The sequence below is a fragment of the Lagenorhynchus albirostris genome, chromosome 4 (assembly GCF_949774975.1).
Source record: "Lagenorhynchus albirostris chromosome 4, mLagAlb1.1, whole genome shotgun sequence".
NCBI lineage: Eukaryota > Metazoa > Chordata > Mammalia > Artiodactyla > Delphinidae > Lagenorhynchus > Lagenorhynchus albirostris.
In genome coordinates this window covers 83,141,385-83,164,844 of record NC_083098.1, presented here as the reverse complement: position 1 = coordinate 83,164,844, position 23,460 = coordinate 83,141,385, and the positions used below count along the sequence as shown (strand labels likewise).

General features: G+C 42.7%; 1 protein-coding gene across 2 annotated transcripts; it reads left to right on the top strand.

The window, feature by feature from the left end:
* The first annotated feature begins 4,085 nt into the window (after window positions 1-4,085).
* On the top strand, window positions 4,086-16,004 carry UCHL1 (ubiquitin C-terminal hydrolase L1). 2 transcript variants are annotated; one of them, XM_060148286.1, is made up of 9 exons: window positions 4,100-4,157; window positions 4,277-4,288; window positions 4,723-4,851; window positions 7,624-7,774; window positions 9,758-9,843; window positions 9,922-9,969; window positions 10,813-10,879; window positions 11,768-11,826; window positions 15,586-16,004. In XM_060148286.1, the coding sequence occupies exons 1-9, from the start codon at window positions 4,125-4,127 to the stop codon at window positions 15,670-15,672; spliced, it is 672 nt and encodes a 223-aa protein (XP_060004269.1). In that variant the 5' UTR covers window positions 4,100-4,124; the 3' UTR covers window positions 15,673-16,004. The 2 variants fall into 2 exon arrangements, with proteins under 2 accessions (XP_060004268.1, XP_060004269.1); XM_060148285.1 differs by having other exon boundaries at window positions 4,086-4,157; window positions 4,277-4,851.
* The last annotated feature ends 7,456 nt before the right edge of the window (window positions 16,005-23,460 follow it).

The following is a 23,460-nucleotide window of genomic DNA, read 5'->3' as shown; positions in this document are numbered from 1 at the left end:
TGAAATCACAAACTTGTTTTAATTATACACACGTACAAGAACACACAGCTTTTATGATGTGCATTAAAACAAATAACTATTACATGTTTGTGATTCACCTAAAATCATCTCATGTACTTCTACTGGTATGCCTGCAGTATAGCAATGCAGGAGTCCACAACTACTTTAGGCATTTTAAGTAGAATGGAATTTAATACAGGGAATTAGGTGCTTACAAAACCACTGGGAGTGCTGGAGAAAAAACTTTGTGGGCTGAGCCTTCAGGATTGACTCCCATATACTGTAGGACTGTTCTACCAAGGACGTTTGAATATATCTGTCTTATTAATTATCAGAATTTAAAAAAGGTTGGTTTCTAAAGGGTCAATCCCAAATCTTACTGCTAAAAAACAAAACAAAACAAAAAAACCACTTATGATAAAAATCCTATTCCTGGTGAATCAGAAATGGCATCTTTCTTTATGAAGGACAACTTATCCACTCATTGATTGTTTTTCCGCCTCTAACAGGTCTACTCCATATTTACCCTGCGTATTTGATTTTTTAAAAAATGATTTTCCTTCTGATCTTTGTGTATTCACTGTTAATGTTTATAAACAAAATGTCGTGGACTTGTTTTTCACTTGATATTTTCCACATTATTACATACCTTTACAACCACAGAATCAAGAAAAAAGTGACTATAAAGACCAACTGTACTATGATAATTGATGTGCAGAGCTTCATACATATCCCTACTGAATTTTTAACACCTTTGCTAAGATAACATTCACCCATTTAAAGTTTTTTTGTATATTCATAGGGGTGTACAACTATCACCAAAATCTCTATTAAATTTCATCATTTAATTTTTAACTCATTTTTCTGAATCTCACGACTCTGCCATTTAGTTTGCTTATTCTCGCTTGCATGTGCTCTCTCCCTCTCTCTCTCTGCTCCAATAAAACTGCACAAGACAGGATTAGAACCATTGTTGGGTGGCTACAGGTTGAGATTACTTCATTCAGCAGCACTTCTTTTTTAAAGGTAGAGTAATTTAATAAGCTATAAAACCACCTCAACTTTAATATCAATTGATGTCAACCCAGGCAGCATGAAGAAAGAAAACAATGAGAAGTGTTCTACCAGTCCATCTAGCTAGTAAGCCCAAAAGAAAAGGAGATAAGTGTTGGCAGACATAACGTCTTCAAAATGCAAGCATTCTATTTTTTCAAAGAATTCATTACTTATGAGTCCTAGAATTTGGCTAATGATTGATATCGAATCTCCTGGTCTACAGTTTCAGTGATACATTCTCCCCTGGCTCTCCCCTCCTTTTTAAAAAAATGATCAGGATACAGGTTGTTCATGTCTAGTCTCTGGCATCTTCTTGTAAGCAGGGAGCTGTTTTATTCATTGCTCTGATGCTTCTTGGCACATAGTAGGCCCTCAATATATATATATTAGTTGAGTGAATGAGTGACTACCTTTAACGAAGATTTCTGAAAGTGTTATCATTACTTCTTTTTTAATTAATTAATCTTTGGCCACGTTGGGTCTTTGTGGCTACGCACGGGCTTTCTCTAGTTGTGGCGAGCGGGGGCTACTCTTTGTTGCAGTACGCAGGCTTCTCATTGTGGTGGCTTCTCTTGTTGCGGAGCATGGGCTCTAGGCATGCAGGCTTCAGTAGTTGTGGCATGTGGGCTCAGTAGTTGTGTCTCATGGGCTCTAGAGTGCAGGCGCAGTAGTTGTGGCGCACGGGCTTAGTTGCTCCGTGGCATGTGGGATCTTCCCAGACCAGGGCTGGAACCTGTGTCCCCTACATTGACAGGTGGATTCCTAACCACTGTGCCACCAGGGAAGTCCCTCATTACTTCTTTTTAAAAAATTTTACTGAAGTGTAGTTGATCTACAATGTTATGTTAGTTATCATTATTTCTTTTACTATTTATTTTGGCAATAACTGTAAACTGCTAACTTCTACAGGTCCATCAGGCCTTATATTAAATGTCACTTCCTTCAGGAAGTCCTTCCGATTCCCTACGCTAAGCGTTCCCGAACTCTACTCCCTCTCACACCACTCTTATTACTGATAAGAGCTCAATGACAGAAGTTACTTTGTTCACCTTTGTATCCCCATTACACAGTAGGTGCTTAATCGGTACTTATTGAAAAAATGAAGTAAATTAGGATGTAATTTGTCTCAGTCTTAAAGGCAAGAACTCATTCAACATAGCCAGGTATTCTTGTACTACTATTCACTTGTGAAGACTTTCAAGTCTTCTATTTTTTTTTTTTTCAGAGAGCGATGCTTTGGATTTTTTTTTTTAATTAGTTAATTTATTTTTTGGCTGTGTTGGGTCTTTGTTTCCGTGCAAGGGCTTTCTCTAGTTGCGGCACGCCAGGGCCACTCTTCATCGCGGTGCGCCGGCTTCTCCCTATCGCGGCCTCTTTTTGCGGAGCACAGGCTCCAAATGCGCAGGCTCAGTAGCTGTGGCTCACGGGCCTAGTTGATCTATGCGCGGCATGTGGGATCTTCCCAGACCAGGGCTCGAACCCGTGTCCCCTGCATTAGCAGGCAGATTCTCAACCACTGCGCCACCAGGGAAGCCCAAGTCTTCTATTTTTAAAGAAATAACTTTAGTGAGGCATAATTTACATACCACAAAATTCATCCATTAAGTTCTCCTTACTAATGTCTTTTCCTCTCTCATGTGCTGTGTGAAGGTCATTTTTCTGATGGTAAAAATGGGAAGAAAATAGAAGTGGAATGTAGTGGAATTTTGGATAGAGAATGGGCTCCTTGAGCCCAATTTACTAGGGTTGCTTCTCAGTTTTACTTTTCAGTTGTGATCTTAAAGCAAATTAACCTCTCTAAGCCACAGATTCTGAGCTGTAAAACTGCACTACGAAGAGTTTCTTCATTGGCTTCTCTAAGGGTTGTGAGATGACATGCAAAAGATCTGATCCACAGTAGAGGTAATAACTCAAAAACAGCAGATCCCCTCCCTTCTCTATGTCATCTTTTAACCTTGGATCCCCTAAACAGTAAGTCTATTCTTTCACCATCATCATTATCTTGTTCTGAGCATAAGTGAAAAAATACCCAACCTTCTTCTTTTCTTAGGATTCAGCAAGCCCCACTTCATTCTGAGGTTTTGTTTTCCTGCACTATTCTTACAGATTTTGTTCCACTTTTTATTCATTCTTAGGCATATGCTATTTGTCTCCATCTTTTGAATATGCTGGTAGAAAAAAACCCAAACCCCACCTGAGATCATTAGAGAACAGTGGTTTTTAAAGTTGCCATTACCTTTCTTCTTCACTGGGAGTATTCTATTGTGAACTTAATGTTTTATTTTTCAAAGCCTCCCATTCCTTGAAAAAAGTGCGTTTCCTTTTACAGTCTCTCATCTTGAAATTATACCTGTCTTTTTCCCTGGATATGTTTCCTAAAGTCTCCGACAGCCTGCCTTCTCTGTGTGTCGTATTACAGCCACATCCCCCAGGTCTCTACCGCTTCCCCAAGACCAACCAATTCTTCCCTGGGAGTCACATTACATCAGCATCACTAATGCAATATGTGCTATATTACAGACTATGTTTTATTCTAGGCAGTCAATTAAAAACGAACCTCGGTGCTGGTTTGCTTTAACATGGAGGATGAATTATCTAAGGTCAAATGCAAACTGCTGCTAGATTTATATTCATATTAAATATATACCTGTTGAATTTGGGCTTTTTCTCAGTGCTTCAGAGACTCTAAGCTTTCAGGTAACTGGGATGGTCTTAAGTGTGGGTTTCCAGAAACGTCACAAAAAATCAGACTCCATCAAAAGGACTGCTCCACACGCTCAAGGAACACCCACCAACAAAACCCATCTCCACAACCACCAGATTATCTCACCAGCAAGTGAGACTGCAAGGTTTGGGGGCTTGGCCGTACCACTCCGCGCTGCGCAAGGGGGGGGGTTTGTGCCCATTTGGCTGCGACTGACCGTTTCTCTTCGCTTGGTTTTGCCTCTGCTCCCCCTGCGCAGGCATCCAAAGTGCGTCAGGCCGGTGCTTTATAGCTGCAGCCTGGGCGTCTCCGCTCCCTGTTTTTCCTCTTCTCTGGGTTGTGCTTCTTGCCGTTGTTCGCGAAGATGCAGCTGAAGCCGATGGAGATTAACCCGGAGGTGAGCATCAGGTGTACTTTTACTCGGGGAGCGCCGGGCCGAGGGTCAGCCCTCACCAGCTAGCGGTATCAATGACTGCTTTTATCTTTGCATTTTTTTTCTTTGCATTTGCCTTCCAGATGCTGAACAAAGTGAGTGACGTCTCGGGCTGCCTCTGTCTCCCTCCCCCGGGAGCACTGAGGCGGAGGCGCCCACCGGCTCCGGCTGTTTCTCGGGGACCGAGCGGCGCCCTGCGCGCTCCGGAGGCGGCGGGGCTGGGGCGCGGCCGGGGTGCCCTCACTCTGCCCCTGCCTCGGGGGCGGCGGTGACTGTGACACCGGTCAGAGGTGGGATGGAGGAGGCTACGCCCAGATGCTAGCCCCGGGCGTCGCGGGAGCCACGTGTGGGCCGCGCTTTGTGCTGTGTCATCGCGCTCGGCCTGGGTGGGGGGCGGGGCGGGGCCGGGCTCCTCCCAGGCCCAGGGAGAGGTGCGAGGATGCAGAGGCCGCCCCGCCTCCCCCGCTTCCCGGTAGGTGCCCGCCACTTGCCTGTCTCCGCGCCTGGCCGCCATGTTTTTTCCCCACAGGTGCTGGCCCGGTTAGGGGTTGCGGGCCAGTGGCGCTTCGAGGACGTGCTGGGACTGGAAGAGGAGTCTCTGGGCTCGGTGCCGGCGCCTGCCTGCGCCCTGCTGCTGCTCTTTCCTCTCACGGCCCAGGTAGGGCGTGGGGCCCGGGGTGCGCAGGCGCTGCGCGCGCTGCCCCTAGACCGGAGTGAGGCGTCGAGGACGGTGCAGGCTCTCCTCCCGTCCTGGCTTGGGCGCCCAGAGCTGGCACACTGCCCCTTCCTTGTGGCGGATGGAGGGAGGAACTCGCACTTTCATGGTACCTACTCACTGGGCTTCTGTTGTAACAGTTTATTGCCTGGTCGTTCATCCATCCAGTATTGCCTTGAATTTGGAGGACAAGCAGTATCTCAGTTCCATCATCCCAATTATCCAGGAAGACAGTTCACCCTACTCATGAGTGCAGTTTGAACCTAGGCTTTTTGGCAGTTTGAGCCAAGGAATGGCTGGCTGGTTTTTCTCCTTTAACGGCTGTGACGTGTCGTTTTATTGTTTGGTTCTCAGACTCCCACCTTGCTGTAAAATGGAGGGGAATGGGCTTGCCTAAACCACAAGAAAACAATAGGTTCTTTAATTTTCCACCTCTGCTGCCTGGGTCTTCAGTGGGTTCAGGGGTTTCTTCCCAACCCTCCACTCCCTACAACGTACACACTTGGTCTTTAGTTTCTCCAATGTGTTTTTCTAAAGCTTAATCATTTGTGTGTGGTTCCTGTGTGAGAACCTCCTTCTACCTCTCAATCTCTTTCCTCTCTGACCTTGTAGTTAAGTGAATAGGTGGGCATTAGACCAGTCTTGGGAATGCTTTTTCATTTCCCTTTAGGTGGTCTTCCGCCTGCAAGTGTGCAAGTATATATGTACCTTAAAGGCTGAGCATCAGATATAAAAAGGTAGCTGGGGTAATTGTTGTCTTGGATGTGTGGAATCCCACTAATTAGAATGGTTTTGTCTATCTCCTATTGCTGCCACTCGACCCCTGATTGAGGAGTGGTTGAATTTTGCTTTAGTGAAACTTGGGGCATTAGGATATGCGGCATCGTTTCAAACAGTGAGCTAAACTGAAGCACCATCCTAATGCCGGGGGTTCTAGAAGCATCCTCAGCATAAACTAAACCCTATGGGAAGTTCCAGGCATTCCTCCTAGTAAATGGGCTAAGTATTGTGGGTTAAAAACACTTATTAAAGCTATTAGGATAGTCCCACTGACACGTTTGTTATTGCCAAAGCCTTTACTTAGGTGAAAATGGAGTTCCCAAATAATTGCAAGTCAAATTAGCTTCCCTATTGATCAAATCAAGTGCAATGTTCTCTCTCTCATTTGAGCCTCTCCCAGAGGTTTCTTATTAGAGGAACCATGATGACTCGGAGGTTTTTGAGCAGCAGCGCTCAAAGGCGAGGCCTTGGGGAGGCAGTGGTGCAGCGCGTTTGTCTTGCAAAAGCCCACTGCTCTCATTTTGCTGCATCAAGCAGATCTTGGTTAGTAGAACATTCTGGGTAGGATGTTTTATGTTTGAAAGAGCTCGATACTATGTCTTTTCGCTCCAGTTCTGTCTATCAGATTTACTGAATGCCTGTTATGTGGCACAAAACACCTATTGGGCTAAATACTGAAGCAAATTCAAAGAAAAGTCGAGGTTTATAGGTTGACTTCCAAACAAGCTAATGTTAATTTAGAAAGCATCTAATTTTGTCTAAGAATATTATGAAATCCTAAATGGACTACTTTTAACACATTTTAAGGGATCGTGAAATACTTACAGAAATGTCTGCGTGCAGGAGCTCAGACAACCCTAAAGGATGACGCTATCCCATTACAAAAAAATTAAATCTTTTTAGAAAAGTGAAAATCCTTAACAGTCAATGAGTAGCTCAATTCAAGGATCCAGTAGGTAGATACATGATGCTAGAACTTCCTACGAGTTGGAGTTTAAGTTGATCTTGTGGGACAAGAGAGCTTATTCCTCTGATGGTACCACAGACGAGGCTTACTTCAGTTCTGTGTACAGTAATGCAAGGCTGCTAGAACTAGAAATAATGTACTTCTCGGGTTCCGTACAGTTTATACCAGTAGCAAGAAATTAGTGTTTCTATGGCATCAGCACCCTGCTTTTAACTGAGCAGTCATACCTTTAAGGTCTTTAGAACTCGTTAGTGAAAGGGCCAGACAAGCCCACTATATTACTGTACAAAGAGATAATGCTTTGAGGAAACTAGTCTCCTCAAATTGTATGGTTGTCAAGGACAAACAAGAGTTACATCTTCCTCTTATAGGATGAGAAAGTTTTGTGAAATCACAGTCCAACACCCCAGACCAGTTGTCTTTCCTTCCTAAAAAAGGATGAGGGAATAGTTAATTTCTTTAAATTGCTCCTTTCTTTAGTTAAGTTTTGTATTGTTTTGTTTTTGAAGAGACATGTATTTGGGCAGAATAGAAGTAGAACTTCAAAGAATAGTGAGGTATAAACTAGCTGGTGTTCTTGGGCATTCAGCTGCCCAGCGCTTGATTGGAATGCCTGTGTGAAAGTCGTTAGTGTTAAAGGAAGAAAATAACGAACTTGTCTGTTTTTCTGACTTCAGCACGCCATCCATTTCAAGCTAAAAGGTTGCAGTGGTGTCTAGACAAAGTCTTGGGCAAAATCCAAGGCCGCTACTGCACTGCAGCATCAGGGTGGAGTGTCAGAACCCCACGGGCTGGCATGGGCGTGGGTGGCAGACGGGCCATTCTCTGGGCACCAGCCAGCACCTAGATCCAAGGCTCCTGGTCACATTTCCCACTCTGTTTCCATTTAGGTGGTGGAACCCGCTGTGCTGCTGTCTGTTCTTTGCATTTTCATTTTGAGATGTAAAAGTGTTTTTTTGCACTCACAGCATGAGAACTTCAGGAAAAAACAGATTGAAGAGCTGAAGGGACAAGAAGTAAGTCCTAAGGTGTACTTCATGAAGCAGACCATTGGCAACTCCTGTGGAACCATCGGACTCATTCATGCAGTGGCCAATAATCAGGACAAACTGGAGTTCGGTGAGTGGGTTTTGAGGCCAGTCATCCTCTGGTTGACCTTTAATTAACTGTAATGCTCCCTTCCAACACCCCCAAGCCTCTGTTTGGCAAAGCCATTTAGATTTTTTTGAAAATCTACTTATGCAGATAGAATCAGCGGGTGAATTCTCATCGTTCCTCCCTTTTGAGGAAGGGAAGCGCATCCAAGAAGCATAGTGTGGTTTCCTCCACCTGGAGAGGCGGGGCGGGTGACAGTGCAGTTTTGTACTTGCCTCTCTGCCTGGGCTCTTCATGTGCAGATCCTCCTGCTGGTCTTGACAATTCTAAAGAATTAGAGATGCTGTTAAGGCGTAAAATGCCAGCCTTCAGGACCTTTCTTTAATGGTGCTGTGTCTCATAAGCAACAGGAGAACCAAAACAGCCTAAAGCAGCAGGACACAGTGCGAGGTCCTGCAGGGAGGCCTAGCCGCAGGCTGGCACCTTGAGAGATCCATCTGTGAACAAAGCTGGGTCAGGAGTTTTAGCTCGCCTCCAGTGGATGCCATGGAGGATAGAGAAGAGATGAGTCTCAGCCCTTAAGTTGTCAGAAGCGCAAGTAACAGCATTGAAATATGTTAAAATACACGGCATTGTGTATGATTTTGGCCAAGGGTCAGCAAACTTTCTTAAAAGGCCAGAGAGTAAATCTTGTAGGCTTTGAGGGCCACATAATCTCTGCCCTTGTAGTGCAAGAGCAGCCATAGACAAGATGTAGAGCAGTGGATGTGGCTGTGTTCCAATAAAACTTTATTAGGTGGCAGTAGTCGGTCAACTCCTGATTTAGACAATGGATGGGGGTGGCTGAGAATTGAATAAGTTCAACTAACAGTCCATGCTGTTGCTTGTAGCAGGTCAAATACTTTTTTTTTTTTTTTAATTTAAACAAGGGAATTGTGGCCAAGATTCTACTCCTGGTATACTTCTGAAATTTAAAAAAAAAAAAAGGCTCGTCTGGCCACAAAGGTCCAGATCTTCTAGAAGTTGCTTTTTTCAAATATTGACTTGAGTGAGTCATTAAAAAGTCGTAGTTTAATCCTTTTTATTTCTTCTGCAGTAAGTGTCATTTCTTTTAGAATACTGTGTTCCTGAGGTCACAGATACTGTAACTCTTCCATAAACATGGTCATGGTCATGGTCACGGCTTAATCTGAGTCACAGCCCTCCTCATAAAGTTGAGAAGATTCCTATAATTTCCAGATTTTCAGTGGTCCCCATTTAACACATTTGTTTAAGTTTAGAGCTGAAAGTTCAGATTGAGGTCTTTTGAAATACAAGTTGCTCTTGCGTCCTAGACTCATCCACACTGAGCAATGACAAAATGCTTATGCCAACCATCAGCTAGTTAGCTGTCTCTAGGCCAGACTGTTAGGGTCTTTGTATTTCTATTTAAGATCTGTAGGTTGAAGTCTTTCTGGATAACCATATTACTAAGATTGCATTTTCTACCCTGAAATAAAAGTCTTGGTTTGAGAACTGTTGATATTGATAGATTAGAATGTTATTGTTACATCATGTATGCAATAAACATTAATTGTGCATTGCTAAGTGCTGCAGATAAGAGCAATAGACAAGACAGTTCCTGCCTTTATGGCACTGAAAGTCTCACAAATACATGTTACCAGTGGATCAGTGCTGTAACAGAGGTGGTAGGAGATCTGAGAGGTGAGGGTGAGGTGGAAGGTGGGGAGGGGTCAGGGGACAGGGAGGATGTGAGGAAGAGCTTGGCATGCTGGAGGAACTGAGAGTTCTCTGGCTTGAATGCAGTAAGGGGAGTGGTTGGAAAAAGGCTGGGGAAGAGGCACCTCGCTCATCCATATCCTCAGAGGCCATGGTAAAAAGTCAGGTTTCCAAACGTGACAGACTATTGCAGTGGCTTAAGTCAGCAATAAATTGCAACCATTTGCATTAGACCGGTACTAACATATGCTTTTTTTTCTTTTCTCTCTTTTTTTTTTTTTTTTAAAGAGGATGGGTCAGTTCTGAAACAGTTTCTTTCTGAAACAGAGAAGTTGTCCCCTGAAGACAGAGCAAAATGCTTTGAAAAGAATGAGGTAGGAAGAGAACGTCTAGAGCATCGATTTTCAATAACCCTGGAGGTTTTCGTGCTAACTATTCTCTGTTTTCTGCAGGCCATCCAGGCAGCCCATGATGCCGTGGCACAGGAAGGCCAGTGTCGGGTAAATACAAGTTACAGCCAGGCTGTCCAGGTGTCACCCATGTTTCCCCAGAAATATGTGCAAGAACCTCTTACTGGAACACAGCACATGTTTCCACCCAAGGCTGATGAATGCCAGAAAATTCTACCAGAATAATGCCTTGACCAGACCTGTTCATAGAAATGGCTCTTCAAAATATCTGATTGGCAGTTGACACAGTCTTGAGTAAATTCAGGCTGGTAGTGTTTTATATAGATCCAAATGGGTCTAATTGAGTAGCACCCATCTTAATAACTGAACATTTCACATACTCTTCTCACAGTCTATTGGAGAGCAAGCTGGACCAACAAGGACTAAAAGTTTCTGGATGACTTAAATGTACCATTAATCTGAACACAGCCTTCAAGTCAACTGTTGATTAGATTGAAGTCAGTGATAGTGTCTGTATAACTGCAGTTGACTCTGTCACATTCTAGTCTTGACCTTGGGTGAAGTACTTATCCTCTCTAAGCCTTAATTTCCTCCTCAGTAAAAAGCAAGTGTTAGAGTTCTGAGAGTTACAGTATATCTACTTTAATGGTCTTAGAATAGTACCTAGTATATAAGAAAGAAATATTCGCTATAATCATTTAATATGTAGGCAGGTTGGTTCAAGCATATTTACTTAGAGAATTTATTTTTAACAAATTAAGTCTGCTTATAAAATAATCATATTGCAAAATATGTGTATCAAATCAACAGGTTGTAGACCTTAAACTTACACAATGTTATGTCATTTATATCTTTTCTTCCAGCTTTATTTTTAAACGCAGTTTATAATACAATAAAAACTCATTTTCGAAAAAATATCTTGACTCTCTGCAGGTAGATGACAAAGTGAACTTTCATTTTATTCTGTTTAACAACGTGGATGGCCACCTCTATGAACTTGGTACGTCTCACTCCAGTTTTGGAATCTAATATAGATGCATGCCTTCTCTCAGACATAATTCCTCTCACAGGACTGGTGTGTGACTTTATGGCGGCACTTAGTATATCCGTTTATGAAGCCAGAACACTGAGGTATTCTCAAGGGGGCACTTAACCCTTTATCATACCCAGAGCACCTCCCTCAGGAACCTGGCCTGCGGGATGAATGGCTTTAGTTACAAACCAGTAAAGAGAACTGATCAGCCAGTTCAAAGTATACACGTTCAGATTTTCCCTTTCCACCTTCCACTGTAATAGCATCACCAGTATAAGGTCTCCACCGCCATCCTTTCCAGGCAAGGAATACTTTTGGAAGGAGGTAAATGCCTAAACACAACCTGGTTTGTGTAAAAAGAATTCAGACATGTCCATCTCTGTATTAAGAAGAGCCATCTCCTTTTAATGGAGGAAGACTTGCAGCTGTGTCATCTCAAGCCAAGATACTACCTATGGCAAGCAAGGGCAAAGAAAACTTGGGGCCGCTCAGCAGTCATTGAGGGGCAAATGAAATCTCAAGGATCCTTTTTCTTCCCTCCACCTTCCGTGTACCTCATAGACTACTGACTTGCTTTGTGGTCCTTCCCAAGAGATGGGCACAAGCCCTCCTAGTAGGGTAGCTAGTCTGGCCTGGTGTGGTCTTGTGGTCTTGGTGCTTTAGACTAGAATTGCCTGGGGTGGATATCTAGGAACACTTGAACCTCATTTCCAGCCTGTTGCTTCATAACCAGCCTAACCTTTGTGGGAGTGGCAGTGGTATTTGGAAGAATCTAAAACTTGCCTTTAAGCTGGACAAGCACAGTAGACAGAAAACGTGCAGAGAAAATTGACATGCCTGGCTTTTTCGTTACAGATGGACGGATGCCTTTTCCGGTGAACCATGGCGCCAGTTCAGAGGGCTCACTGCTGCAGGTAGTCTTTGGAATCCATTTCCGCTAGGGCCCATATTTCTTGAGCCAGTTTGTCTATTCTAAAGTGCAAACCGTTTTCGGTACAGGCAGCGTCAGTCATCTGGGATGAGAGCAGTCTTTAGGGCTTAAAGATCATCTCAGTCATTCTGTTTGCTTTATTTTATAGCAAATAGTCTTAAACAGCATCCTTTAGAGCAGCCCTGCCTGATCTGTATTGCGTGCTGTCTTTAGCCCACAGTTAGATTTAGCCTGAAAGCCATTGTTTATTTCCTTGTGAGGTTAAGGTGACTGTTGTCCTCTTGTCAGATTACATCATAGCCAATGACTCAGACTCATGGAACAGCAACCCAAGCCTTTCCTAATCCCTCTCTGATGGCTGGATTTGGGTCAGTCTTGTAGGTAGCATACTATGGATTCTGGTTAGGCAGTTACTTCTGTGATTGTTTTCTTCCCACACGGTCGGGTCCACTGTTAACAGGTCAAAGGAAGCAAATTCAAACCATGCCTGACCAGAACTTTAAGATCCAGGGTCACTGTGTAACCGTCCTGGTAAAAGTGACGGCAGAAATCTCTTAATTCTGAACACGAGTTGGTAGACTAGTCCTCTGCCCTCTAAAAAATGAATCTCTAGAGTTTAGTCAATTTGCTGTTAGAAAGGAAAATGGCTTAATTGTGATAAAATTTAAAATGATGTTGAGGTATAATTACTTCATTTGCTGTAATAACAGCTAAACTTTTTTGCGTGCTTCTTGTGTGTAGACTGGGGGGGGGTTGGCAAACTTTTTCTGTGAAGAGCCAGGAAATATTTTAGGCTTTGTATAGCATATGGGCTCTGTTGCAGGTATTCATTTCTGCTGTGACAGCTCCAAAGCAGCCCCATAGGCAGTGTCTAAATGAATGTGTATGGCTGTGTTCCATTAAAACTTTATTAACAAAAACAGGCAGCAGGTTGGATTTGGCCCACAGGCTGCAGTTTGCTGACTCCATGCTAGATGCTGTTCTAAGTTAGTTACCTCTTTCATGGACTCCTTTTAATGATGCTCTGAGGTAGTTAGTATTACATTTTACAGATGAGGAAACGGAGGTGCAGAGGTAAGTGATGCCCAAGGTCAATGGCAAACTACAGAATCACGGTTCAAATCTAGACAGTCTGTCTCTAGAGTCTGTGCTCTTAGCCACTGTACAATACTACCTTTATAGTAGACCTGTCTTTGGAACATCGTAGACCTGATGACCTCAAGGTACTAGTGGACCAAATGATGCAGTCCTAGGAGGGACGGTCACTTTCTCTAGCCTGCTGTCACATACACCTGAGATCAGTCAGAGCTAATTCTTGGATATACCAGGGGTAAATGAGAATAGTGATATGGAATGAGAACTAGATCTAGAGAAACGGAATGGGGATTTGCATGAGAGTCAGGATTCACTTATGGGAGAGAATAAGAACAGGGGCAGAATTTCTGGGTGTGACCTATTTGGAGGAAAGATTCTGGTCCATCTAATAAAGCTTCCTAGGTACATACCAACTCCTATCGAACACTGTCCTAATACAGGCACACCTCACATTGTGGGCTCAGTTCCAGACCACTGCAGTAAAGCAGATACCACAATAAAGAGAAGTTTTGAGTTTTTTTGCTTCCTACTGCATATAAAAGTTACGTTTACACTATACTGTAGTCTGTTAAGTGTGCAGTAGCATTATGTATAAAAAAACAATGTACATGTCTTAATTTAAAATATTGTTAAAACAATGCTAACCATCATCTATGAGTGTTCAGTGAGTCAGTCTTTTTGCAATAGTAACATCAAAGATCACTGATCACAGATCACCATAACAAATATAATAATAATGAAAAGTTTGGAATATTATGAGAATTACCAAAATGTGACACAGACATGAAGTGAGCCAATGCTGCTGGAAAAGTGATGCTGATAGACTTGCTCCATGCAGGATTGCCACAAACCTTCAATTTGCCAAAAAAAACAAATGCAGTATCTGCAAAGCACAATAAAGTGAAGTGAAATAAAATGAGGTATACCTGTACCATAAAATGTGCTCTGCATAGGGTACTTAAAACTGTTATGTGAGTAGAATTTATGAGGTGTGGGGAAGGTAAAACTTTTTTTGTTTTTAAAAAAAACACCAGAATCACATTTTAAATTAATTGACTAGAAAATAGCATTTTTTTTTTTACATCTTTATTGGAGTATAATTGCTTTACAATGGTGTGTTAGTTTCGCTTTATAACAGAGTGAATCAGTTATACATATGTTCCCATATCTCTTCCCTCTTGCGTCTCCCTCCCTCCCACCCTCCTTATCCCACCCCTTATCCCACCCCACAGGGAGATCAGCACCGAGCTGATCTCCCTGTGGAAAATAGCATCTTAATTAGTGGAAATTCTTATCCTAAGTAAGGCTGGTTCTATATGGTTAGAGATGTTTTAGGTTGTCTAAACTATATCCCGAATTAACTTGTTAAATTGGTGAGAAAGTCCATAAACTTAACCCAAGTATCCTAAACTTGAGTGAATTAGGTCACTGCTTATTGTCTGTGTAGGAGATGGCTGTTGTCTTTACAGGCACACCCTTAACATTAATCAAGAGCATGGGTCCTAAAGGAAAGTGGCTTTGGGGAAGGCAGGTCTGGGATATCAATATATTAAAAATTCTGATAGAATCAAATGTAGATGTTACTCTAGATCCTCTTCAGTTTTTCTAAGTGGTTCCAAAGCAGAAACAAAACCGGGGTGGGGTTGATGCTTTTTCAGGACCACAACTCATTATCAGGTTGGTGATTTTTAGGCCTTGGGAGCTGATGTTCTGTGACTGGTCTCTGTCATAGCATATCCACTGTCCTCTTGAAGGTCTCGTATTTAACATTGTTAGTGGGGCTTTCTTTGCACTGGACTTTTTACACATTGAACAGTGATTGATATTCTGATCCCAAGGCATTTAAACCCCAGAATTTCTCAAGTAACATTGGGGTCAGTTTTCTATTCCCAATCTTTGTAATCTAGGTCTTAGAATTAGTAACACATGTCATTCCCTAAATATGTAGGAATCCATCACTTATCTGTGCTTGGAATACCAGGTATTTGAACTTTTTAAGCCTGTTTTGTAAAATGTTTACTTGAAATAAATCTGTCTTTACTCTGGGAATTTCTGAGTTAGAACTTTTTCCTTATGGAAGAGAAATCAATTTTCTGTCTTTGGATTTGAGGGAAAGAGCAAGAGTATAGTTTTCTTGTCAAAACTAGGCACAAGGTGGCAGAAGCACAGAGCATTTGGTAGAAAGAATAAAGGAATCAAAGCTTCTGGAGCTGGATTTGTGATGTGGGTCCTTGTCTTTCCTATCACCTGATTTTTTTTTTTTTTTTTTTTTTTTTGCGGTACGCGGGCCTCTCACTGTTGTGTCCTCTCCCGTTGCGGAGCATAGGCTCCGGACGCGCAGGCTCAGCGGCCATGGTTTACGGGCCCAGCCGCTCCGCGGCATGTAGGATCTTCCCGGACCGGGGCACGAACCCGTGTCCCCTGCATCGGCAGGCGGACTCTCAACCACTGCTCCACCAGGGAAAGCCCTCATCACCTGATTTTTTTCCTCTTGCCTTAAGCCCTGGTTTTCAAGTTTATTGGGAGGTTTAAAGTGGGTCAGGGTGAACTTTGGGCATTAATAGACCTTACTAATACTTTCTGCTTGAAGCTTTCATTTTGAGCTGTTGCTGTTTAGACCTTAATTCATGACATTCCTCCTCCTCAGGACGCCGCCAAGGTCTGCAGAGAATTCACTGAGCGTGAGCAAGGGGAGGTCCGCTTCTCCGCCGTGGCCCTCTGCAAGGCAGCCTAATGCCTCGTGGGGGGGCACTTCGCTTTCTCCCCCCTTCCCTTCGTCGTGAAAGTATATCCCTACCTATGTGGTCTAAATGCTTTAGTACTTGTAGAGCACAGCTGTTCTCCTTCGGTTCCACAGATACGCACTTATCCTCAACTTCGCCCACGCACTAGCAGAGCTCCATCGAGCAAGTTTGGTGTCACCCTCTGATGGCAAAGCATTCCCCTCATTGTATGTCTTATACCTCAGTATCTAATGCTTTAATGGCTACTTTGGTTTGTGTCTGTTAGCTAAGGCCTTGGATGTGGTTTGTCCTTAAAAGGAATAAAATTTTTCTGCTGATAAGAGATGAGCCTAAACTGGTTTTCATTTTTCCGTCCCCCCAATATATCCCAAATTATCATAGTAATTACATATATATCTTCCATATAAGAACTTATACAGTACAGGTAAGAAAATTACCATAAAAATATTATCGGTTTAGTGTGTTTCTACACTTTTTTCTATACATTTATGTTACTGTGTGTACCTGTAGACTTAAAAAAAATTAAATATATTTTGGAATAATTATTTTTATTGAAATATAGTTGATAATATTAATTTCAGATGTACAACATAGTGATTCGACATTTAAGTACATCATGAAATGATCACCACGATAAGGCTAGTAACCATCTGTCCCCTTACAAAGTTATCGCAGTATTAGTGACTATATTCCTTATGCTATAAGAATGATTTTAGTTTTACAGAAAAATTGAGAAGATATTAGAGTTCCCATATACCTTTCGTTCGTTTCCCCCATTACATCTTACATTAGTATGATACATTTGTAACAATTGATGAACCATTAATTGGCTCTTCTTGGCTGTGACAGTTTCTCAGGCTTTTCTTTTGATGATTTTGACAGTTTCAAGGAGTACTGATCAAGTATTTTGTAGGATGCCCCTCTCTTGGAATTTGCCTAATGTTTTCTCATTAGACAAGTGTTAGGAGTTTTGGGGGAGGAGAACCACAGGTAAAGTGCTGGTTTCGTCACGTCATATCAGGGTACATAGCGTCAACATTCCTCACGGTTAATGTTAACCTTGATCACCTGGCTGGATGGCGTTTGTCAGGTTTCTCCGAGTAAAGCTACTTTCCCCACCCTACAGTCCTCTATTATAGACTGGAAAGAAGTCTATGCACAGCTGACCCTATAGGAGTAGGTTGAATTAAGCTCTACCTTCTTGAAGGTAGAGTATATAAATTATTTGGAAATCTTTTGCAAGGGATATATGTCTCTTATCCCCTATTCATTTATATCAGTATGAACTCATGGCTATTTTATACTCTGGGTTATAATCTAGTACTACATTTTGTTTAAATTGTTCTAGCTTTGGCCATTGAGAGCTATTTCAGTTGGCTCCTGTGTCCCTTTGACATACTCCAATCAATGTGGGTTTTGCTTTTTTTTTTTTTAATCGATAGTTTACTATCCAGAAATTAGTTTTTTAAAAATCAGTGTCAGTGGGGGCCTGGATGGTGGCTGGAAACGGGGCTTTCCTGGGAGGAGGAGGGCAACGGTGGGGATGCAGCAGCTCCACAGCCCCAATCCCTGACGAGTGGGGCTCATCTCTCAAGGCTGCCTCTGGTGCAAGTGAAGGCCTTGGTGAAGGCGGACCCCAACATGATGCTCGCGGGACAGGAAGCCAGCTTCATTTTGGCACGAGCCATGGAAACCATAGCAAAAGATGCCTACTGTTGTGCTCAACAAGGGAAGAGGAAAACCCTTCAGAGGAGAGATTTGGGTAATGCAACAGAAGCTGTGGATGAATTTGCTTTTCTGGAAGGTACTTTGGATTGATTGCTGAGCTGGGCAGTTTTGTGAGCCTGTACCCGCATCCTTCAGCTAGGCCCTCTGCAGGCCTTTGAAGAAGAGTCTTTGGAATACTGAACTTACACACTTCTCCTGTTCTGCCTTCACCTAAGCCTGGATAAGCAGAGATCTCACCTGTTAGCTTTTCTCTGTAAGGTCTTCCACTACTTGTGTCTTCCATTTCTGGCCTGGATGCAGCTGCTGCTGCTTGCGGTAGAGATAGAGAAAATGATTTTGTAGGTTGCTTCATAAATGATAAGGACCAAATAAAAGTTTCTGATCAACCTCAAAAAAAATGTCTTTGCCATTTGTTAAACCTTAACTATTTTATAGATTAGGATACACTAATATGTAACTTACAGGCTTGCATTAAATGTTAAATGACATTTGTTCTCAACAATTGATACTTGAATATAACAGTTACTCTCTAGTTACAGGGATTAAGCCCTGTGGGGAAGAAACCCCCAGACCTCCTGCTCTTAGTGTGATCCTCACAGAAGAGCTTTATCCTGTCTGTTGCCAGGAGCCCAGGTAGCTTGGGTTTCAGCTGCCTTAAAGTTTTCAACTCTTGATTATTCTATGGTGATAATACTTCTGATTCCAACTTTGAAGTGAAGGATATTTTGGTTCCTAGGGGGAAAGTGATCACTACTATTCCTTCTAATGTAGGAAATTAAATACACGGTGACTCAGGTGATTCTAATTGCTTGGAGTTGAAGCCAGAGGGATGCATTTTCAGTTCTAATTTGGTGTGTGACTTTCATGCAGTCACCTTGGAGATTGACTTAGGGGAAAAGAAACAGAACAAGCCTCCTTCCTGCTAATAAGAGCTGGTGGAAATACTGCTTTCGGTCTCAGGAGTACAATTATACCACTAAATGCAGCTGTAAGACTTTATGCATGAGAAGCATTAAAATGCTCACAAACACACCTTAGCATGTCACACCATGGAGGGTCATGTAATGGCTGTTGTATGTGGGTGATTGCAACCCTGGAGGTGCAGAGAAATTTGTTTTACTGAGGAAACACAAGTTAGTTTACATGCCCAAATTCTCACTGCTAATTACTAGGGAAATAGAGGTAGCTGTCCTCGGTTAGGAGTCAATATCATAGACTTCAGGGCTTATCAAACGTCTTTGACCTCCACTCTGCCTCTCAGTAACTTTGGGCAAAGAAATTACCCTCTCCCACGTCTTCATTGTTTCACGTTAAAATGGACAACACAGGGCTTCCCTGGTGGCGGCAGTAGTTGAGAGTCCGCCTGCCAATGCAGGGGACACGGGTTCGTACCCCGGTCCAGGAAGATCCCACATGCCGTGGAGCGGCTGGGCCCGTAAGCCATGGCCACTGAGCCTGCGCGTCTGGAGCCTGTGCTCTGCAATGGGAGAGGCCACAACAGTGAGAGGCCCGAGTACCGCAAAAAAAAAAAAAAAAAAAAAAAAGACAACACAGAGTGAAGATGTCTGTGAAGGGCCTGGCTTCTAGAAGTTTCCCTCTAGTACCAGCATCTTCCCTACTGCTCTCCCTGAGACCTCAGCCATGTGTAACCCCATGGGGTAACATCAACTTTGTATTCTATGTGAGGGCAGCACCCCCTGGAGTTGTGCAACTCAAGAGGTTCTTGTTTCTCCAATAAACGCTATTAACTGACATCTTGGATTTATCAAAGATCATGTCCAGTTGGCTTATTCTTTAGAATGTTACTAATCTTTGGCAATGAAAGTAATTTTGGTTTTTTTAATTGAAGTATAGTTTGCTGTACAATATTATGTAAGTACAGGTGTACAATATAGTGATTCATAATTTTTAAAGGTTATATTCCATTTATAGTTATTATAAAATATTGCCTACATTCCCCTTGTTGTACAACATATCCTTTATTTATTTTTGGCTGTGTTGGGTCTTCATTGCTGTGTGTGGGCTTTCTCTAGCTGTGGCGAGCGGGGGCTACTCTTTGTCGCAGTGCGTGGGCTTCTCACTGCAGTGGCTTCTCTTGTTGCAGAGCATTGGCTCTAGGTGCATGGGCTTCAGTAGTTGTGGCACGTGGGCTCACTAGTTGTGGCTCACAGGCTTTAGAGCACAGGCTCAGTAGTTCTGGTGCATGGGCTTAGTTTGCTCCACGGCATGTGGGATCGTCCCGGACCAGGGCTCGAACCCACGTCCCCTGCATTGGCAGGGTGATTCTTAACCACTGTGCCACCAGGGAAGTGCCTACAACATAGCCTTTTAGCTTATTTTATACCTAATAGTTTGTACCACTTAAGCCCCTACCCCTATATTGTCCCCCGCTTCCCTCTCCCCAGTGGTAACCACTAGTTTGTTTATATCTGTGAGTCGCTGCTTTTTTGTTATAGTCACTAGTTTGTTGTACATTTTTAGATTCCACATATAAGTGATATCATACAGTATTTGTCTTTCTCTGTCTGACTTATTTCACTCAGCATAATACACTCTAGGTTCATCCATGTTGTTGCAGATGGCAGAATTTCATTTTTTTAATGGCTGAGTAATATTGCATTGTATAAATATATATATGTACCACATCTTCTTTATCCATTCATCTGCTGGACACCTAGGTTGCTTCCATACTTAGGCAATTGTAAATAATGCTGCTATGAACATTGGGGTGCATATATCTTTTTGAATTAGTGTTGTTGTTGTTGTTTCCCTGTATATATACCCAGGAGTGGAATTGTTGGGTCATATGGTAGTTCTAATTTTAGTTTTTTGAGAAACCTCCATATTGTTTTCCATAGTGGCTACACCAATTTACGTTCCCACCAGCGGTGTACGAAGGTTCCCTTTTCTCCACATCCTTGCCAACATTTGTTATTTGTGTTCTTTTTGTTGCTGTATGCGGGCCTCTCACTGTTGTGGCCTCTCCCGTTGCGGAGCACAGGCTCCAGATGCGCAGGCTCAGCGGCCATGGCTCACGGGCCCAGCCGCTCCGTGGCATGTGGGATCTTCCTGGACCGGGGCACGAACCCGTGTCCCCTGCATCGGCAGGCGGACTCTCAACCACTGCGCCACAGGGGAAGCCCCCTTCTGCCTGCTTCCTAATCAGGTTTTTGTTTTTTGATGTCGACTTATATGAGCTGTTTATGTATGTTGGATATTAATCCCTTATTGGTCATATCGTTTGCAAATGTTTTCTCCCATTCAGTAGGTTGTCTTTTTGTTTTGTGGATGTTTTTCTTTGCTGTGCTAAAGCTTTTAAGTTTAATTAGGTTCCGTTTGTTTATTTTTGCTTTTATTTCCTTTGCTTTAGGAGACAGATTTAAAAAAGTGCTGCGATTTATGTTGAAGAGTGTTCTGCCTATGTTTTCCTCCAGGAGTTTTATAGTATCCAGTCTTGCATTGAGGTCTTTAATCCATTTTGAGTTTATTTTTGTTTATGGTGTTAGAGAATGTAATGAAGGTGACTTGTTGTGCTTTCAATAGATAAAGCCACCTGATGCTAGGTTTCCCCCCTTTTTAACTAATACCCAGAATGTCCAATTGAGGAATACTTAGGTTACACATCTATTCAGTATAATATGGTCTGTCTTAAAGACCCATGATCATGAAAAAATGTTTATGCATGAAACTAGTGAGATAGTTTTGTAAAATGTGTATGCATATGTGTTTAGAAAAGACAGGACCATAATAGCTAGATGTTTACTATATTCTAAATTAAACTTAGTCACAGCGAAGCTTAAGCAACTTGCCCAATCTTACTCAGCTAGTGAGGAATGTTGCTGACATTCAAACCCAAGCAGACTGGCTCTAGGAGCCCACGATATTAATGATCATTGCTGGGCAGAGGTGGACCTACCTTAAGGTGAATGAAGTTTAAGCTTTAGGGCCTCACACTTTAATGGCTCCTTCCAGCATCCTGGCTTTTGTGTCCTTGTGAAATTTACAGATCCTTAAAAAACGTGGATCAGCTCCTGCCTCTGGATGTTGAGATTATGAGTGATTTTAACTTTATATCCTCATTTTCCAAGCTTTCTAAAATTGCTATATTACTTTTATAGTAAAAAAGCTTAAGTTTTTCTCTAGGACTGTAATGAATGAATTACGGAATGAACTCTGAGCTGCTGCTGGTTAGTTTAGCTTACCTCCCAAGTTTCTTCCGTTTATAACTGAAGTTCGTGCAACTGAGTCTTCTAAGATGAAATGGGCTTCATTACAAGGCTAATTTAGAACTTCAATGATCATCTTTATGTTCTCCTAAACCCCAAGTTACTTGGAACCTGTTCAGTTTCCTGCACATCCTGACATGTTCAATAATGACTTGACATTTGGGAGTTACTTTGTGTCCCTTGAATGATGTGATCTTATTAATTCATTTGTATTACAGTGTTAAGTTGTTCATCCTTTTCATTCTTGACCTGGCTTGGTGTAGCGGCGAGGAGTGGGGTGCTGTGGATTGCCTGTGTGGTTGGGGTGTCTGGTATAATCCTGTAGAATGGGCATTACAGGACCTCTCCCAGGATTAGGAGGTTGGAGCTAAGATAAGGCACGTAGAGCTCAGCACATTGTGACCATGCCTTGAGCATTTTTATTAATGTAACATAAACTGTTATAGGAGTGGAGTGTGTGTGTGTGTGTGAATATTTATGAACAAAAGAGAAAGAGAAGTAGAGACGTCTCAGCAGATGAAATAGTATGGATAATGTTCCCTCCTAGTACAAAATACCTGGATTTGGACAATTTAAGTCACCTGATGGTTTCCTTTCCCTGGTCATGTTAATATCCTTAACCTGATTCAAAATCAAATTTTATAGTAATGCATCTCTTCACTCTTAGGAATCAGATGCTTTCCACAGTGTTCATCATTCTCTAAAAAACAGGCTTTTTTATTTTTTTAATCTTACCTTAGTATGGTAGTACATTTGTCACAATGAATGAACTAACAATGATACGTTATTATTAACTTAAGTCCAGACTTTATTTCCTTAGTTTTCACCTAATGTCCCTTTCCTGTTGCGAAATCCCATCTAGGATACCACATGCTATGTCGTCGTCCTGTCTCCCTAGGTTCCTCTTGGCTGTGATTTATTGAACTAAAACCAATTACGTTGATCCAAGGTGCTGCTTTGGCTCTGGCTCTTGACAATTCCACTGTTTGTGGTCTCCTGGGGCCAGTGCAGGCAGCACAGCTTGTGGTTGAGACCTGAGGGTTGTGCCATCATCTCTGCCTCTTACCAGATGGGTGCCTTGGCCAACTTAACCCCTGCTAAGCCTCGATTTCCTCATCTGTAAAGTGGTTCAGTATCTGCCTTGTAGGGTTGTTGTGAAAGCACATGAGAACACTCGTGAAGTGCTTTGGAGTGTGCTAGAATAGCAAGTGCTATGGTTTTAATTTTCATCACCACCTATCTCTTTGCATCCATCTCTCCTTTTTTTTTTTTTTTTTTTTTGCGGTATGCGGGCCTCTCACTGTTGTGGCCTCTCCCGTCGCGGAGCACAAGCTCCTGGACGCGCAGGCTCAGCGGCCATGACTCACGCGCCCAGCCGCTCCGCGGCATGTGGGATCTTCCCGGACCGGGGCACAAACCCGTGTCCCCTGCATCGGCAGGCGGACTCTCAACCACTGCGCCACCAGGGAAGCCCCATCTCTCCTTTTTATCCAACTGAAATTCCAAGCTACCAAGTGTCCCGTTTCCTGGGATAAGGGCCCATTTCCAAAGCAACTTTTCCCAAAAGTTATTATCCTAATTCATGGCTCCCAGTCCGTCAGTGCCTCATTCTTTGCAGTGAGTGGGGTACATTCTGTTTCACATCAAGACATGTTTAATACAAGTGTATTTACCCTCTTGTAAGCCACTGATATTTAAGAAGGGAATCATATGATTGAACTTTAAAGTATAACTTTATAAGGACAGAAGAGGGGCTTTGAAAACGGAGATTCATAGGTTTATTTGCTTTGCTTGACATTAAAGTTGCTCTAGTCATTAGAGGAA